This window comes from Bos taurus, chromosome 8, assembly GCF_002263795.3.
Source record: "Bos taurus isolate L1 Dominette 01449 registration number 42190680 breed Hereford chromosome 8, ARS-UCD2.0, whole genome shotgun sequence".
Taxonomy (NCBI): Eukaryota; Metazoa; Chordata; class Mammalia; order Artiodactyla; family Bovidae; genus Bos; species Bos taurus.
Window position 1 is genome coordinate 48,973,329 of NC_037335.1, and position 18,068 is coordinate 48,991,396.

At 38.7% G+C, this 18,068-nt stretch overlaps 1 protein-coding gene across 1 annotated transcript in view; it reads left to right on the forward strand.

Moving 5' to 3' along the window:
• The window catches only part of TMC1 (transmembrane channel like 1), a 115,975-nt gene that overhangs the window by 82,824 nt on the left and 15,083 nt on the right, over window positions 1-18,068 (forward strand). The window contains exons 15-16 of the mRNA XM_024996018.1: window positions 4,937-5,065; window positions 14,762-14,829. Of these exons, the coding sequence (XP_024851786.1) occupies window positions 4,937-5,065; window positions 14,762-14,829 (197 nt within the window). The remainder of the gene's footprint in view (window positions 1-4,936; window positions 5,066-14,761; window positions 14,830-18,068) is intronic.

Genomic DNA, 18,068 nt, shown 5'->3' on the forward strand with positions numbered 1-18,068 from the left:
GCAAGGTCCAATGTTATAAAGAGCAATATTGCATAGGAACCTGGAATGTTAGGTCCATGAATCAAGGCAAATTGGAAGTGGTCAAACAGGAGATGGCAAGAGTGAACGTCAACATTCTAAGAATCAGCGAACTAAAATGGACTGGAATGGGTGAATTTAACTCAGATGACCATTATATCTACTACTGTGGGCAGGAATCCCTTAGAAGAATGAAGTAGCCCTCTTAGTCAACAAAATAGTCTGAAATGTAGTACTTGGATGCAGTCTCAAAAGTGACAGAATGATCTCTGTTCATTTCCGAGGCAAACCATTCAATATCACAGTAATCCAAGTCTATGCCCTGACCAGTAATGCTAAGAAGCTGAAGTTGAATCTCTCTATGAAGGCCTACAAGACTTTCTAGAACTAACACTGAAAAAAGATGTCCTTTTCATTATAGGGGACTGGAATGCAAAAGTAGGAAGTCAAGAAACACCTGTAGTAACAGGTAAATTTGGCCTTGGAATACAGAATGAAGCAGGGCAATGGCTAATAGAGTTTTGCCAAGAGAACGCACTGTTCATAGCAAAAACCCTCTTCCAACAACACAAGAGAAGACTCTACACATGGACATCACCAGATGGTCAACACCGAAATCAGACTGGTTATATTCTTTGCAGCCAAAGGTGAGAAAGCTCTATACAGTCAGCAAAAACAAGACTGGAAGCTGACTGTGGCTCAGATCATGAACTCCTTATTTCCAAATTCAGACATAAATTGAAGAAAGTAGGGAAAACCACTAGACCATTCAGGTATGACCTAAATCAAATCCCTTATGATTATACAGTGGAAGTGAGAAATAGATTTAAGGGACTAGATCTGATAGACAGAGTGCCTGATGAACTATGGACGGACATTTGTGATATTGTGCAGGAGACAGGGATCAAGACCATCCCCAAGAAAGAGAAATGCAAAAGAGCAAAATGGCTGTCTGAGGAGGCCTTACAAATAACTGTGAAAAGAAGAGAAGCAAAAAGCAAAGGTGAAAAGGAAAGATATCCATTTGAATGCAGAGTTCCAAAGAATAACGAGGAGAGCTTAGAAAGACTTCCTCAGTGATCAGTGTAAAGAAATAGAAAAAAACAATAGAATAGGAAAGACTAGAGATCTCTTCAAGATTACTAGAGATACCAAGGGAACACTTCATGCAAAGATGAGCTAAATAAAGGACACAAATGGTATGGACCTAATAGAAGCAGAAGATACGAAGAAGAGGTGGCAAGAATACACAGAAGAACTGTACAATAAAGATCTTCATGACCCAGGTAATCAGGATGGTGTGATCACTCACCTAGAGTTAGACATCTTGGAATGTGAAGTCAAGTGGGCCTTAGGAAGCATCACTACAAACAAAGCTAGTAGAAGTGATGGAATTCCAGTTGAGTTATTTCAAATCCTGAAAGATGATGCTGTGAAAGTGCTGCACTCAATATGACAGCAAATTTGGAAAACTCAACAGTGGCCACAGGACTGGAAAAGGTCAGTTTTCATTCCAATCCCAAAGAAAGGCAATGCCAAAGAATGTTCAAACTACCACACAATTGTACTCATTTCACACGCTCGTAAAGTAATGCTCAAAATTCTCTAAGCCAGGCTTCAACAATACGTGAACCGTGAACTTCCAGATGTTCAAGCTGGATTTAGAAAAGGCAGAGGAACCAGAGATCAAATTGCCAGCATCTGGTGGATCATCAAAAAAGCAAGAGAGTTCCAGAAAAACATCTATTTCTGCTTTATTGACAATTTCTGCCTTTGACTGGATCACAATAAACTGTGGAAAATTCTGAAAGAGATGGGAATACCAAACCACCTGACCTGCCTCTTGAGAAATCTGTATGCAGGTCAGGAAGCAACAGTTAGAACTGGACATGGAACAACAGACTGGTTTCAAAAAGGAAAAGGAGTACGTCAAGCAGTTGCTTATTTAACTTCTATGCAGAGGACATCATGAGGAACACTGGGCTGGAAGAAGCACAAGCTGGAATGGAGATTGCAGGGAGAAATATCAATAACCTCAGATATACAGATGTTATCACATTTATGGCAGAAAGCAAAGAAGAAATAAAGAGCCTCTTGATGAAAGTGAAAGAGGAGAGTGAAAAAATTGGCTTAAAGCTCAACATTCAGAAAACTAAGATCATGCCATCTGGTCACATCACTTCATGGGAAATAGATGGTGAAACAGTGGAAACAGTGAGAAACTTTATTTTGGGGGGCTCCAAAATCACTGCAGATGGTGACTGCAGCCATGAAATTAGAAGACGCTTGCTCCTTGGAAGAAAAATTATGACCAACCTAGACAGTATATTAAAAAGCAGAGACATTACTTTGCCAAAAAGGTCCATTTAGTCTAGGTTATGGTTTTTCCAGTGGTCATGTATGGATGTGAGAGTTGGACTATAAAGAAAGCTGAGTGCCAAAGAATTGATGCTTTTGAACTGTGGTGTTGGAGAAGGCTGCTGAGAGTCCCTTGGACTGCAAGGAGATCCAACTAGTCCATCCTAAGGGAAATCAGTCCTGAATATTCATCAGAAGGTCTGATGTTGAAGCTGAAACTCCAATACTTTGGCCACCTCATGCGAAGAACTGACTCAGTTGAAAAGACTCTGGTTCTGGGAAAGATTGAATTGGGAGGAGAAGGGGATGACAGAGAATGAGATGGTTGTGTGGCATCACCGACTTGATGGACATGATTTTGACTAAACTCTGGGAGTTGGTGATGGACGGGGAGGTAGGCATGCTGTAGTCCATTGAGTTTCAAAGAGTCGGACATGACTGAGTGACTGAACTGAATTGATAACATTTACAATTTTATAGTGTCAACAAAGCACTACAAGAATGCAGTGCATGCCATCTGAGAAGGTTGCATGGGCTTTAAAGTACAGAATTCAGTGGTTTTTAGTAAATGTTTATGTTGTTAATGGAGTACTTCAAGGCTGTATATTGTCACCCTGCTTATTTAACTTATATGCAGAGTACATCATGAGAAACGCTGGACTGGAAGAAGCACAAGCTGGAATCAAGATTGCCAGGAGAAATATCAGTAACCTCAGATATGCAGATGACACCATCCTTATGGCAGAAAGTGAAGAGGAACTAAAAAGCCTCTTGATGAAAGTGAAAGAGGAGGGTGAAAAAGTTGGCTTAAAGCTCAACATTCAGAAAACGAAGATCATGGCATCTGGTCCCATCACTTTATTGGAAATAGATGGGGAAACAGTGGAAACAGTGTCAGACTTTATTTTTCTGGGCTCCAAAATCACTGCAGATGGTGACTGCAGCTATAAAACTAAAAGACGCTTACTCTTTGGAAGAAAAGTTATGACCAACCTAGATAGCATATTGAAAAGCAGAGACATTACTTTGCCAACAAAGTTCCATCTAGTCAAGGCTATGGTTTTTCCAGTTGTCACGTATGGATGTGAGAGTTGGACTGTGAAGAAAGCTGAGCGCCGAAGAATTGATGCTTTTGAACTGTGGTGTTGGAGAAGACTCTTGAGAGTCCCTTGGACTGCAGGGAGATCCAACCAGTCCATTCTAGAAGAGATTAGTCCTGGGTGTTCATGGGGAACACATGTATACCTGTGGCAGATTCATTTTGATATATGGCAAAACCAATACAATATTGTAAAGTTAAATTAAATAAAATTAAAAAAAAAGAAAACAAACAAACAAACAAAAAAAAAACAGCTTGAACATCTGGGGGAAAAAAAAGACTGATGCTAAAGCTGAAACTCCAATACTTGGCCACCTCATGCGAAGAGTTGACTGATTGGAAAAGACCATGATGCTGGGAGGGATTAGAGGAAGGAGGAGAAGGGGATGACAGAGGATGAGATGGCTGGATGGCATCACTGACTCGATGGACGTGAGTCTGAGTGAACTCCCGGAGTTGGTGATGGACAGGGAGGCCTGGCATGCTGGGATTCATGGGGTCGCAAAGAGTCAGACACGACTGAGCGACTAAACTGAACTGATGTTGTTAATCACAATGGCATTTGTTTTTTAAGAGCTCACAATATTTTTTTGTGTTGACACCCATTTTTGTTTCCCCTTGAGTATTATTAAATTGTTTCCAGTTTTGATCTGGGAGAAACAATGCTTTCATAATTATATGTATAGATTGACACTTGCCATAAGATACATTTCTAGATGTGGATTTTCTTGATCAAATTCCACACACTTACAATGGGATGGATCTTCACAAAAGTCCTGCCCCCACCACTCCAAATGATGCACCAGTTTAATTTCCCCATCAGTTTATGGCAGTGCCTGTTTCACCATACTCTCATCAATATGGAAGAGCATGGGTTTTTAAATAGTTATCACTGTGTAAATAACAACTGTATTTTTATAAGGAATTAAATCCTTTTTTATTTTTATAAGGAATTAAGTACTTTTGAATGTTTTAATTAACTGTATATTTTCTTATTTTTTATATGTGCCATTTGCCATTCTTTTCCTTATTGAATTGCCCATCTATTGCACTGATTTGTAAAAGTTTTTAATGTGTTAGAAAAACTAGTCTTCTATCATATATGCCACAAGTACTTTTTACAAGTTTGTCTTTTAATTTTATAAATAGCGCTGCTTGTCAGATTAAACTGCTAAATTTCTGTGTTGTCAGTATTTTCCTGTTTTGTGTTCTTGTATCAGGCTTATAAAAGTTTCTCAGTAAAAAGACTTTTGATCCAGTGGTTTGAGCACAGGAAATAATTATTTTTAAACTAGTAAAATAGGGGTGAAACATTTTTAACTGGCTCGATATGCTTAACTAGTTTACCATTAGTTGCAGTTTCAAGTTAATACTGCTTAGAAAGCATGATAAATTTGATGTCAACCTTAGGACCACGTGAAGGGAGAAATGCTTGTTTTAATACACATACTATTTCAACAGGAATTTGTGCGACTGACTGTTTCTGATGTTCTGACCACCTATGTCACAATTCTCATTGGGGACTTTCTCCGAGCATGTTTTGTGAGGTTTTGCAACTACTGTTGGTGCTGGGATTTGGAATACGGATACGTAAGTGTGATATTCATCTTTCTCTTAGCAGATCATTCCTTTGTGACTCATCATTTATACATACAGTGCAAGAAGAAGAATTAGGAGGTAGGATGGTCTTTCAGATGTCAATAAGCAAAGACCAGTGAGGACAGTTCTGATTCAGAAGGAGATAAGACTTGAATATCATGGCTTGCAGTAGTCTAACAAAATTAGATTCTAGTAAAATTATAGATGGCAAAAGCAGTGACTTTAACCCATATGTTAAACTGGTGAACTCAGTAAATCTTGGGTCCACAGTCTGTACCCTTCCCATGAAGTTTGCTGGCATTTCTAGAAGCAGGGCAAGATGAGTAGTATCAACTGTACATTTTCTGTTAATTCCTTTGAATTCTACCAAGCAAACTCCTGGACACTTATCAAGTGCATCACTGTGCAGTATGTTGGGGGATGAAGGCATCAGTGATTATGCTGCTTGCTTCATAAAGCTCACAGTCTAATAAGCACTCAGCAGAGACACAGCAGGGGGCTGTAAAAGGCCCAGGGTGCTGCTAGGGCTCTGGTAAGTGGTGGGGTAGAATTCCAGCAAGTTGACTTGCTTCCCCATAGCAACAGCACAGGTTTCTCTGAGCCCCATTGGTGTTGATTCCATCATTAACCCCCGTCTTTGTTCAACGCCAGATCCCCTACAAAGCTTGAGAGTGGTAGCAGAACATACATCTCTGTGTCCTCCTTTTGCACATGAAACTGTTATCTTGGGAAACAGGACTTGAGGAGTTGATAGTACTTATTTGCTCAAATATTTCCAGCGGTTTCTAAATATTTAGAATGAATTTGAATCTCTGTCCAGGGCTATCGATACCCTTTGTGATCTTCTGCTTTTTTCCCTCTGAACTCATCTCCTACCACTTTTGCTCTTGCTTTGTAAAATCTATAAACATTGGGGTTCTTTGTTATGCTCAAACACAGATGCTCCTTGCATCTGCCCTAGCTGTTCTTCCTCTGGGGGTGCAGTTTCCTAGAATTTGCTGGGACTGATTCTTATCATTAAGGACTCAGCTTATAAGTCACCTCCTTCAAGCTTTTCTCTGACCTTCCAATCTAAGGTGGCCCATCAGGCACTCTCTGTTTCAGCACAGTTTTATTTTCTTTATACAATGTATAACTACTTGACATCTTCTGTTTTGAAAGTGCTTATTATCTGTCTCCCTCTGTTGGAATGAAAGCTTTCTCAAAACAGAGGCCTTGACCTCATGCTTTGAGCTGTGCTTGTCACATAGCAGGAGTTATTTTGACTGGCTGACTCAGTGTTGAACCTCCACATTTCAACACCATTAAGGCAACACTGTCTGCTGACAGAACTCTGCTTGCTTCCTGGATGTGCCCTGGAGTCAAGTTCTGCCCTAGTATTCTTGAGCTAATGTTTCTCTTCTCCCCAGTAAAGGGATATTCTTCCCTGCTGGTCTTCTTCTTGTCTCATGCCTTCTAGTTTCTGGTCAAGTCCTATATTCAGAACTATTTTTAAGACTCCAGGCTAGATCCTCTACCTGACTTTGAGACTGTACCTTTTATGAGGTCATCTCTGTCTTTCTTCCGGAAAGTGCTTCTTGGAGGAGCCAGAAGGTCATGTTGTTTGGTAGACGATGGTGAGGTAATGCTATAGATCCAGAATGCTCTTGTGTTGCTTCCCCGTTCTCTGCTGTGAAGTATTCAGCTGGCTTGGTTTCATTTCTATTTTCCTGGCCTGATTCAGCTCTTCTGAAGCAAGCATAAAAATTGCTATTTCTTTCTTAGACCATCACTCAGCTTATGCTTGCCTTTTATCCCTTTTTTCTTCTGAAGTGCTAGAAACTTTTGCTTCAAATATGAAGTCAATATAACATGACCTGTATGCATAAAAGCTGTAATTAAATCACTAGTTTAATGTTTATTGAGTGCTGACAGTGCTCTTGGGTTAGTATGAAGTATAGGAAAACAGACAAAATCTGTTTGAGGTCACAGCGAGTGAGTTTTCTTCCATGTTACCTTTGGAAGGCTCATCAGAGAGAAACTCAGCGGTGAAACAAGTTTTGAAACATTAAAGTTGGATGCTGGATCTTTAATATGGATTTTATTATCACTGACCCACCAGGTGGATAGTTTACAGAGCTGAGTGCATGCTAGTCACAAACTATCATGAGCAAACCTCTGTGCCAGCTGATAAGAGGATCAGTTCAGTTCAGTTCCGTTGCTCAGTCATGTTAGACTCTGCGACCCCATGAATCGCAGCACGCCAGGCCTCCCTGTCCATCACCAACTCCCAGAGTTCACTCAAACTCACGTCCATCGAGTCGGTGATGCCATCCAGCCATCTCATCCTCTGTCGTCCCCTTCTCCTCCTGCCCCCAGATAGGAGGATACAGAGATGTAAAAGTTGTAAGCCTAAGGAGAGGTTGCAAATGTGGGCCTGCAGGCTAGAGTCAGCTGACAGATATTTTTATTCTGGTCTGCAGTATTGTTTCTTTTTTCTTTTTTTGATGAGCTAATATTTTAAATCTTGGAGCTTTACATTTAAAAAATATGGATCTCTTATTTTTCCTGACATATTGTAAGGCCCATATTCCCACGCTGGAGAAAATGGCAGGAGCTGAGGATACTGCCCTCTTTCGGTAAAATATTCATTCACCAATTCTTCACACTCTGCTACAAGCTTCCCTTGTCAGCACAGAGCAGGAAATGTAATTGCACATTGGAGACACCATGACTTCTGTTGGGGTTGTGAGGTAGAGATCAATAGAAATGCAAAGACAGGATGAATTAAGAAACATTTGAGCCAAATATTGAATAAAAATCAAAATTTAAAAAGATTGAGATGGAAGAACGCATTCTCGGTGGACGGACTGATGGAAGGCAGGGCCCAGCAGCTAGCAAGTATGGACAGTGCAGATAGAGATGCAGAATCTAAATGGTGCTGCTTTAGCGAAGAAGAGAATGATGAGAATGTGTTTCTGATCTTCTGGACTTCCTGACTGGCAATATGAGTCCAGAAAGTACCTTGCTTGAAGCAAAGGAGAACCTGAGATGGGCAGAAGAGATGCTTTTAAGAATCCTTTCAGGAATGAAAGAGAAAAGATGTCCATTTCTGCTACTAAAGAATTTTTTTTTCCTGAACTTTAAAAATAATGCCAGTTCATTGTTAAAAAGTCTGTAAAAGGTAATAGAAACTTACTATGAAAATAAAAATAACAGGTTATACTATCATTCAGGACATTACTTCATTGAATTGTAGAGTATTAATATTTATTTCAGTTTAGTTCAGTTCAGTCGCTCAGTCGTGTCCGACTCTTTGCGACCCCCTGAATCGCAGCACGCCAGCATACCTAAATAAATATTTATTTAGGTGTGGATAAACACATACTGTAGATTTATATGTTTTACTATAGACTTTTGTAAATACATATAAGCATGTATCTTATTGACTAGTTACTTGCATTTTTCACCTAATGGTGATCTTTCTCTATGTTATTAACTGGTCTTTTATAATTTTTAAATGACTGTGTATGATTCTACATATGAATTTACTATAATTAGCTATTTTTTATTTGTTGTCAGTTAATTGTACCTAATGGTTTATTATTATAATAAACACTGTGATCACATTTATTTATATCCATGCAGATAAATATCTCCATAGATAAATCATAGTGGTATGCACAAATTATTTCCTTATGAGAAATTTCTCTAAATTGAATTGACCACTCATAGAGAAGATATTTTTGAAAAAGTACATTCACATTTTCTACAGCTAACCTCTATAAAATGTAAACTCTGCAGACTCCAGCATTAGACTCAGAGATCCATAAAATGTTAAGGTTAGGTGAAATTTTGACAAAATAAATCATAATGCTTTTATTTTACCCATAAAAAAAATCAAGAGTCTGTGAATTGAAGTGAGTTGCTTAAGTTATTTAGTCAGAGGATAAATAATGACAATGAAGTGTTCTTTTCTTTTTTGAAAGTTATTATGTTTAGTATACCGAATTACATACTGATTAAATCTGAGTAAATTGGATTTAAAGTGACCTTATATATTTTTCCAGTTGTAAATTCACGGCCAAAGTATCATCACAACAAACCTAAGAGGATGAATTGAGGTAGGAAAATTACTGGCTAGGAGCAGACTATTAGACCATGTAATGTAAGTTAATCTTTCTGTAAGGTTTCTCTGAGCATAGCAGATGGTTCTCAATGTTTCTAAAGAGTTCACTGGCTCGTGGAAGTGGAATGCTTTGCTCACAGAAAGAATTTTAACCACCCTGATTCAGCAAAATCACCCTGAGGCCTCTTGTAAACTCTGGATTTTATAATGGCTCGACACTACTCTCACTTTAATTTATGTTGACACCATCCTTGCCATTTGTCAATGAAGTAAGTAAAGAGCATCCAGGAAGACATGGACTGAATACATGGCATGAGGTAAGAGTATATTCAATCAAATTAAAACCTCAGTGTTTTGTTTTAAATTACATTTTTAAGGTGCTGCTGCTGCTAAGTCGCTTCAATCATGTCCGGCTCTGTGCGACCCGATAGATGGCAGCCCACCAGGCTCCCCCATCATTTTTAAGGTGGTCCTCACTAAATTCCACTTTATGTAAGTGGAAAATATGGAAGATTTCCCTGAGATCTGATGAAAGGAGTACTAGATTACCTATAAATAAGAGGCATATGATTCACAGACCATCAGAGGATATTCCTAGTTATATTACACTGTATTATATTTTTCTGTAGTGCTTACTATGTGTTAGAACATCTACAAAATACCTATGTTATTCTGTATAATCATGCCAGCAACACTATGAAGTAGATATTTTCCTCCTTTACAGTAAGCTGAGAATTAGAGATGCTTAATAATTTGCTCAAAGACAATTTAACTGGTTAGTGGTGGAGCTAGGACTGAAACCCACATCTAATTGACTTCAAAGCCATGAACCAGCCTTCCATTATATTGAATTTTTGCTGTAATGCTTACCCCTAGAAACATCAAGGACTCTGCCAAAGCATGACTAATTCATGAGCTAGCCCATGGCATTTGTTACTCAAATGCTTAGACAGGTTTCTTACTGTAGGATGGAAATGGCAGGAGGAGGTGGGATGTAGAATTAGGAGATAGGGAGATATTCCTTATCTGGGAATGAGATACTATTCAGGGGTCCAGGAAAGAGAGTATGATAAAGAGTCAGTAAGAAGTCATGGGTCCCCAGTGAGGGGATGAGAACATGCGCAAAGGGACAAGAACAGCCTGGGCTGGATGGAATCTATCTACAGGCACTGAGGGTTAGACAAAGCCCTGAGGTGCTGAATTATCCTAGAAGATGAGGCTTGGATTTGCCCTAGGTTAGTAGTTCTTAAATTTGAGCGTATATCAGAGTGCTCTGAAGGCACATGAAAACACAGAGTTTCTGATTCAGTAGATCTGGATGGGGCTTGAGAATTTACTAAGAACTTCCCAGGTGTTGATGTGTGGATGGTCTGGGGACCACCATCGCATACTATTGCCCCGGAGCCCTAGGCCAGGCCAGCCTGCAGCTCTCAGGAGGGTGATTCCAGCTGTGGGGAATGAGATTTGTGTGAAGAAAGCAGGTCACTGCAGTGACAGAATTACCTCTGAGATCCTGAATTTCATGTCACAATATCCAGAGGTTGATGATTTGCCAGAAATAACTAAACTCGCAGAGAGAGAATGGATTTTCTCAGACTTTTTAGTCCAGTGAGCACCATATGTCTTCTTTCTGGGTAGCTAACTGTGACTCTAGCCCACCGCAAACAAAGGCCTAAAAATAAAGCAAGATAATTTCTAGTTCCTTGACTATTATGGACCTCAACCAAAATCCAAGTAGGTTTTCCTGTTGCTAGTTCCTAAAAATCTTATTTCGGGTGAGCAGCCCTTAGAGACTTCTCTACATTTATTCCATTTGAATCATTTTGTTATCTCAGGTTTCAAGAAAACCTGTTTTTTTTTTTTTTCCTCAAGCATCATTTACTTTTAACCTTAGTATATTTTAGAGGCAAACTTTGCAATTTGGTTTACACTCATGAATGCATTGTCTTAAAAATGAAACTATAATGTTATCTCATATTTTAAAAAAATTCACCTCAAAAAGAATGAGCCTTGAATTTCACACTCTGTGTGTGTGTGTGTGTTTGCTTTCTTACATTTGTTCTGCTTTTAGAGTGTGGATTTCTGAATTTAATACATAGAATATAAATTCCATTTTTAAGGTGCTTAGAGAGAAGCAATTCTTTAATAACTGAGACAATCAATAATAGATTTTAGATTAGAAAGGGATCTTAGAAATTATCTAGAAGTAAGCAAACTTTCTCTGTAAAAGACTGCATAGTAAGTATTTTCACTTCTGCAGGTATGTTATTGTGATGTAAGAAAAATATTTTGGTTTTCATCCCAGTTCTTGGTCAGAGCTCCTAAAATCTTTGTAGGTTCCTAAGCATTGAAGGTTCTAAGAACATCTTGTATTCTTATATTTGGTCTTTAGTCCTGACTCTTGATGCAGAGTTCCTAAATTCCTTTGGATATCTTGGATGATAGGAGCATTATTTGTTCCAATGAGGCAGCTCCAGATGGGCTCCTGGATAGGAGGCTGGTTAGCAAAAGACCTGGCCATAATTAGAAGCTTGGAAATTTCAACCTTATTCCCCCATCCACCAGGGAAAGGAGAGAGGCTGGAAGCTGAGTTAATGATTGGTGTTGTCCATGTGATGAAGTCTCCATAAAAATCTCTGAACCTTGGGGTTTGGAGAACTTCCAGGTTGCTGAATATACTGAAGGGCTGGGAAGAGGGTGCACTTGGAGAAGGCAAAGAAACACTGTACTCTTTCCCCTGCACCTTGCCCATGCATCTTTTTTTTTTTTTTTAACTTGCTATTCCTGAGTTGTGTCCTTTTATAATAAACCAGTAATCTAGTAAACAGTTTTCCTGAGACCTGTGAGCTGTTCTAGCAAATGATCAAACCTGAGGAGGGAGTCATGGGAATCTCTAATCAGCATAGATGACAACCTGAGCTTTCAATGAATGGGTCTTGTGGGGACGAGACCTTAACCTGTGGGGTTTGTTAGTGTCTGAACTGAGTTAAATTGTAGGACATTCAGTTGATGCCTACAGAGAGAAACGGTTGGTTTGCAGGGTTGGGGGTGGCGGGAGTATCATGAATAAGTGTAATTATGGAGGAAAATGAGTGATTTTCCTTGTATCAAGTGATATGATCTCTGTTGTACCTATTAAACTCCTGTTTTCATCCCAAACAGCAATAGACAATACATAAATGAATGAATGCAGCTATGTTCTAAAAAACAACTTTATCCACAAAAATTGGTGGTGGCCAGATTTGGCTCCTAAGCCATAATGCACCAATCCCTGATCTAGTTCATTCCATCAATTTATCTGTGAGGAAACTGAGGCCTGAATTAATCAGTGACTGGCTCAGCTCACCCAGCTAGGAAATGGCAGGCAAAGTCTCATACTAGGATCCAAATCCCAGGCGAGTGTCTGTAGCACAAACCGGCTGGCACAGTAGGGGCCCTCTACCCTTTCTCTGAATCGAGTTAATCAATTTATGCATCAAAGCTGTCATTCCTTCAGCTGCCCCTGCCGCACACACGGTATGAAGCCAGGGGTTCCTAGTGTGTCCTTTGTGCTTTTCTAGTCACTTGGTTATAAAAATATCTCATCTCAAATGGCCTTTAAGAGGTTTATGTGCTTATGAAAATAAAAGAAATGTACTTCTGAACGTTTGAATTTTTTTCATTTTCCTCAGTTTGGTGGGCTAAATCTGACACTCTTCTAAAGAGGCCAAGGTTGAAGGTTTGATTCGTAAATGGACACAGAGAAGAGCCGTTTCAAGGCCACAGATGGTGCCGGCCACCGACTGAGCGTTTGTCACATGCGTTCTGTGATCTCACAGGGCTCCAGGAGAAAAGGGAAGTTGATGCAGAGCAAAGGGCTCCTGAAAAAGAGAAAGACTCAGAGCTAACATTTCTCCAGATTAGAAGCAATTCATCTTCTTCATTTTTCCATGAAAACCACACTTTTCTCGTTGTTGATTTTAGAACAAACACTGTCAACTGAACCTCTTTGCATCTTACATTAAGCTTCTCCATCTGCAAACTAAGTGAAACACTGTATAATCTTTAGTAATATCCTTAGTGAACTTACCTTGAAATCATCTGTCATTTTTGTTCTGCCAAATATATAGGGCTATTTATTATTTCATTATGTATCATATTATTATTATATTTTGCTATTTAACCATTCTTGTTGTGTCAGATTTGCCATTTACTCCCTGAATCTGTCACGAGGCACATCATCCATATCTTTCAGTTAAGTAGGAGAGTACTGCTGCCTTTGGGGAAATGACAAAGTTGATGCCTGGATTCAAGAATTCTTGAGGCAGAGTGTTCAAAATTTGTGAAATATTTGTTGCGGTTCCAAATCAGAGACCTATTCTGTCTTCTTACAAACATATGTTTGGACTCTTGGGTTTAAGAAGAACTGAGACACTCTCAGGTTATCTCTGTGTGTATGCGTGTGTGTGTGTGTGTGTGTGTGTGTGTGTGTGTGCTGAGGAGGAGTTATTATGAGGATACACATGGTCTGAAGCCACATCTGCCAATGTCAGGATCTGGGGCAGTAATCGGGTCCTGCCACTCTATTACTCTGTCTTCGTGGTCCTCTCACTTTATATTTTTTGCTGTTCTCTTCTCTTGGTACCAATTAGCCGATTTCCTGATTGATTATTCCCTATATCAAATTAAATAAAGCCTGCTTTATTGTGGCTAACTAGCATTACTCCATGGGTAGAGTTTTCCTTCTGAGAAGCCTAATGTGTTGCTAGGAAACCTTTGGCTGAGAAGCCCAGCTCACTTCCAGTTGGTGGTGTCTGCATACAACGAACAACCAGGTGCTGTTGCCCTGAACATGCTGGTATTATCTAGGATATGAACACTGGACATTGATTTGAATAACTTTTTTAACTTTGTTGTATTTTTAGCTCTTTTTTATTGTAAAAGAAATTCACATTTTTTGTTGAAAAGTATTTTAAGTATGCAAACTTAGGAAAATAAGGTATAATCCATTACCTACGTATAACAACTATTAATATACTGATTACTTTTAAGTTTTTTCTTTATGAATAGTTCTGTATTGAGTTGAAAAAATAATGTTAAAATTTTTTTTGTTTAACCTTAGGGCATAGTTTTCTCTGGTAAATATCATTCCAACACTGATTGTATTAGCTGCAATATATCTCATAGCATAGTTATACATTTAGATGGTTTCATCTCTGCTTCTTAAAATTTGTCAGCATTTAGGATTAATTTGTTAAAACAAATTTCTGGAAGTAAATTTACAGGGTCAAAGAGAATCAGATATTGTCAAATTGTTTTCTATAAACATACACCGAGTTTTACCTTTGCCAGCAATGTATGAGAGCCTGTCTCACCACATTTCCACATCAAACAATAGCATTTAAAAATGAGTTTTGGGGTGTTAAAAAGGATGCTTTATGTATTGCTAGTTATTTATTATATTGATTATTCTGCTGTTGTTGCTTCTAGAAAGAAGTTGAGAGTCTAATCATACCTATTATATAAAAATATGAAAAACTTGCCTTTCAATTTTTGCCATTTGAGATGCTAATCCATATGTGAATATCTGTCTCCTCTAGCCTTCATACACTGAGTTTGACATCAGCGGCAATGTCCTTGCTCTGATCTTCAATCAAGGAATGATCTGGTAAGCCAACTGTGGACAATTCATCACTTGAAATGAGCCTGCAAGATCATTATTGCACAAAGCACTGTAGCCTGGTGTCAGAGAAGTCCACAGTCAGTGCCTAACTCAGCATGTGTTTTTCAGAGTGAATGGCTGTGTAGAGTTTACTTTTCTGCCCAGATTTGAAGTCTTAATAATTCTATAAGGCATCTTCCTGTTTTGCAGAGCCCTTTTTCATCAAATACTGGGAGTCTAGGTTCTGGCTTCTAGATTATTTGAATGCTTTTTATAGTTTTATATCTTGTGACACTAGGATCTTACAGGGAAATGTTAATGATTCCATGGATGCATGTTAAGAATGAAAGAAATTAATATAAGACCTTTCTGAGAAACTTACTTGTGGTCACTATTGAATATGTTTTAAATGGAATTTATGGCTACTTTAAAAAAATATTACCTTACCAAATTCAATACTTGATAGAGATGAAACACATGTTTTAGGAAGATTTAGTTAGAAATATGATTTTTTTTTGGTAACTTGTTTCATGGGGCCATTTGCACATCAAAATTATTTCTTCTGCTGTACAAAGGATTGTCATATCTTTTATTAAATGAAAGCATTTTCACTGTAAATCCTGACATGTTAAGATGAGTTGATACAGTAGAAAACTTTTTTGACTATAAAAATTGAATCATAGCAGGAAATTCATCTGGGGGCCCATGTGTCTTGGAAATCTGTCACAATTAACTAACACATATCAACCAACAAGCAGTTATAACTGAGTTTCCTTATCCCATTGACACAGGGCAAATATTGTGCCAGTGATCACAACATTGTCCTAAGTACATATGCTAGTTACTGGAGTCAGTTTTGCATTAGCTTCATATATTACTCAACTCCTATAACCACGGCTATTCTGAATCGTTAAACCTTTGTGAAAGCAGACCTCTCTGCAAATGTTAAAATGATCTTGCTTAAATAAACTAAAGGCTATAGTCAAGGGTTCCATTATCCTGTGTTGGGGCCCATCAAATTCCTGGGCCTCACTAGGTCAAGCCCTGTGAAGAGAAGACTATAAAGAGATCCTCTTCTCCATTGTCAGGTATGTTTTAAAATGTGATTTCTGTTCTCTTGCTCCAAGTTTTACACATTATTTATGGCTCATATGTCCAGAGAGTCACTAAGGAGTGAAAGGCATCCTTCTTCAGGCAGAGAGGAAAGTCAAGGTGGCTCAATGTGTGACTGTCTACAGAGACAGCAAAGGGCTCACCTTCTGCTCTTTTATCTCCTGTAGGGGATTCTGCTGTCATGGCAGAAAATGGCTAACACTGCTGTTGGGGTAATGGGAAACCACTGCCTTCTACCAGTTTTAAAATTCCTTGGCTCTTATGCAGAGTGTCATAAATCCCTCAGGCCTGGTGGGCACCATTTGTACAGACATATGCTGCGTGCCTCTCTCCTGTGCTTTCATAGTGAAGACAACAGATTGACCTAGAAATTTGTTGTCATTGTGAGCAAAGCTCTTAAATTGTGTCCTGATTGGTTTCACCTGTAATTTTGCCACTCTTTATTTAGTCCACTATTATTCATACTGAAATTCTTAAATATCCAAAAAAAAAAAAAAAAATGCTCTTCAGTTCTCTGGCAAACCCATCATCAGAATCTTTGCAGTACCATTATACTCTCACTTTATCTATATTCACCCTTCAGATGAATCTTGCTTCTGGTTAGTTTGAAGAGGACTTTAGAAAGTGATTCTGTTTTTTGAGTGTATAAGACATTTACATGCTTCCCAGAGTTCTAAAGCAAAAAAGTATCATTCACTTTTGGGTCAACCCTTTGTACAAACGGTCTTTTCCTCCTTCCCAGAACATTGCTGAGGGGGTAGGGATATGGTGTGGGGAGTGTGTAGTCCAAGTTTAGTAGGCCCCCTTGTACTCACACTATTTTATGAGGCATAAGGATCTGATACCCAAATTTGGCCATTTTCTACAGAAACAATTGAAATATTATGGAGATTTTGTGTTCAATGTTACTGGTTTGTGACTGGAGACATTCAATAACTGCTTTAGGAGTTTCTGAGTAGTGTAAGCTATTTACACAGATATAAAAAATTGTCCATCATAGGTAAAATCCATTTTGTTACGAATTAGCTAATATGATCAGTATCAGCTCCTTGGAAGAAAAGCTATGAGCAACCTAGACAGCATATTAAAAAGCAGAGACATTACTTTGCCAACAAGGGTCTGTCTAGTCCAAGCTATGGTTTTTCTAGTAGTCATGTATGGATGTGAGAATTGGACTATAAAGAAAGCTGAGTGCCAAAGAATTGATGCTTTTGAACTGTGGTGTTGGAGAAGACTCTTGAGAGTCCTTTGGACTTCAAGGAGATCAAACCAGTCAATCATAAAGGAATTTAGTCCTTCATATTCACTGGAGGTCTGATGCTGAAGCTGAAACTCCAATATTTTGGCCACCTGATGCGAAGAACTGACTCATTAGAAAAGACCCTGATTCTGGGCAAGATTGAAGGCAGGAGAATGGGACGATATAGGATGAAATGGTTGGATGGTATCACTGATTCGATGGACATGAGTTTGAGCAAGCTTCGGGAGTTGGTGATAGACAGGGAAGCCTGGCATGCTGCAGTCCATGGGGTCGCAATGAATTGGACAGAACTGAGCGACTGAAATGAACTGATCAGTAAAACTATATTACACACATATTTTTAAAACAGACAGCACAGATTTTGTAATCATATTTTTAAATGATGGAATAAGATCATGTCTCTATCAGAGCAGGATATAGTAGTAGCAGAGAACACACAGTGAGAAAGAAGATGGATTTGGACATTGTTCCAACACCGTCTCCTGTATCTTCCTGCCAGTCTTGTCACAGTCTGCTATCTTGTTTTCTCACTTGATCAAATGTGAGTAATTTATCTGACACTGTACCATGTCACTAGAATAATAAGGAGAGCTAAATAAAAGAAGCTTTCATTTGCTTTGATCTTCTTGGAAGAAAAGCATTTTATAAGGCTAAGGTATTAGAGTGATCTTCAACTGACAGATGATGGGATCAGGTCTGAGTAAGGGACTTAGTGAGCTGAGCTGATTAGTGAGTAGCAGGCAAAGATGGAATGAGCTTTAAGATTCAGATATCACTGTGCTGGCATCTCTCTTTCTAGATTAATGTTCTTGAGTCATTTGTTTGAAATGCCTGTGTGATATTTATTTTTAAATTCTTAAATTTATTTACT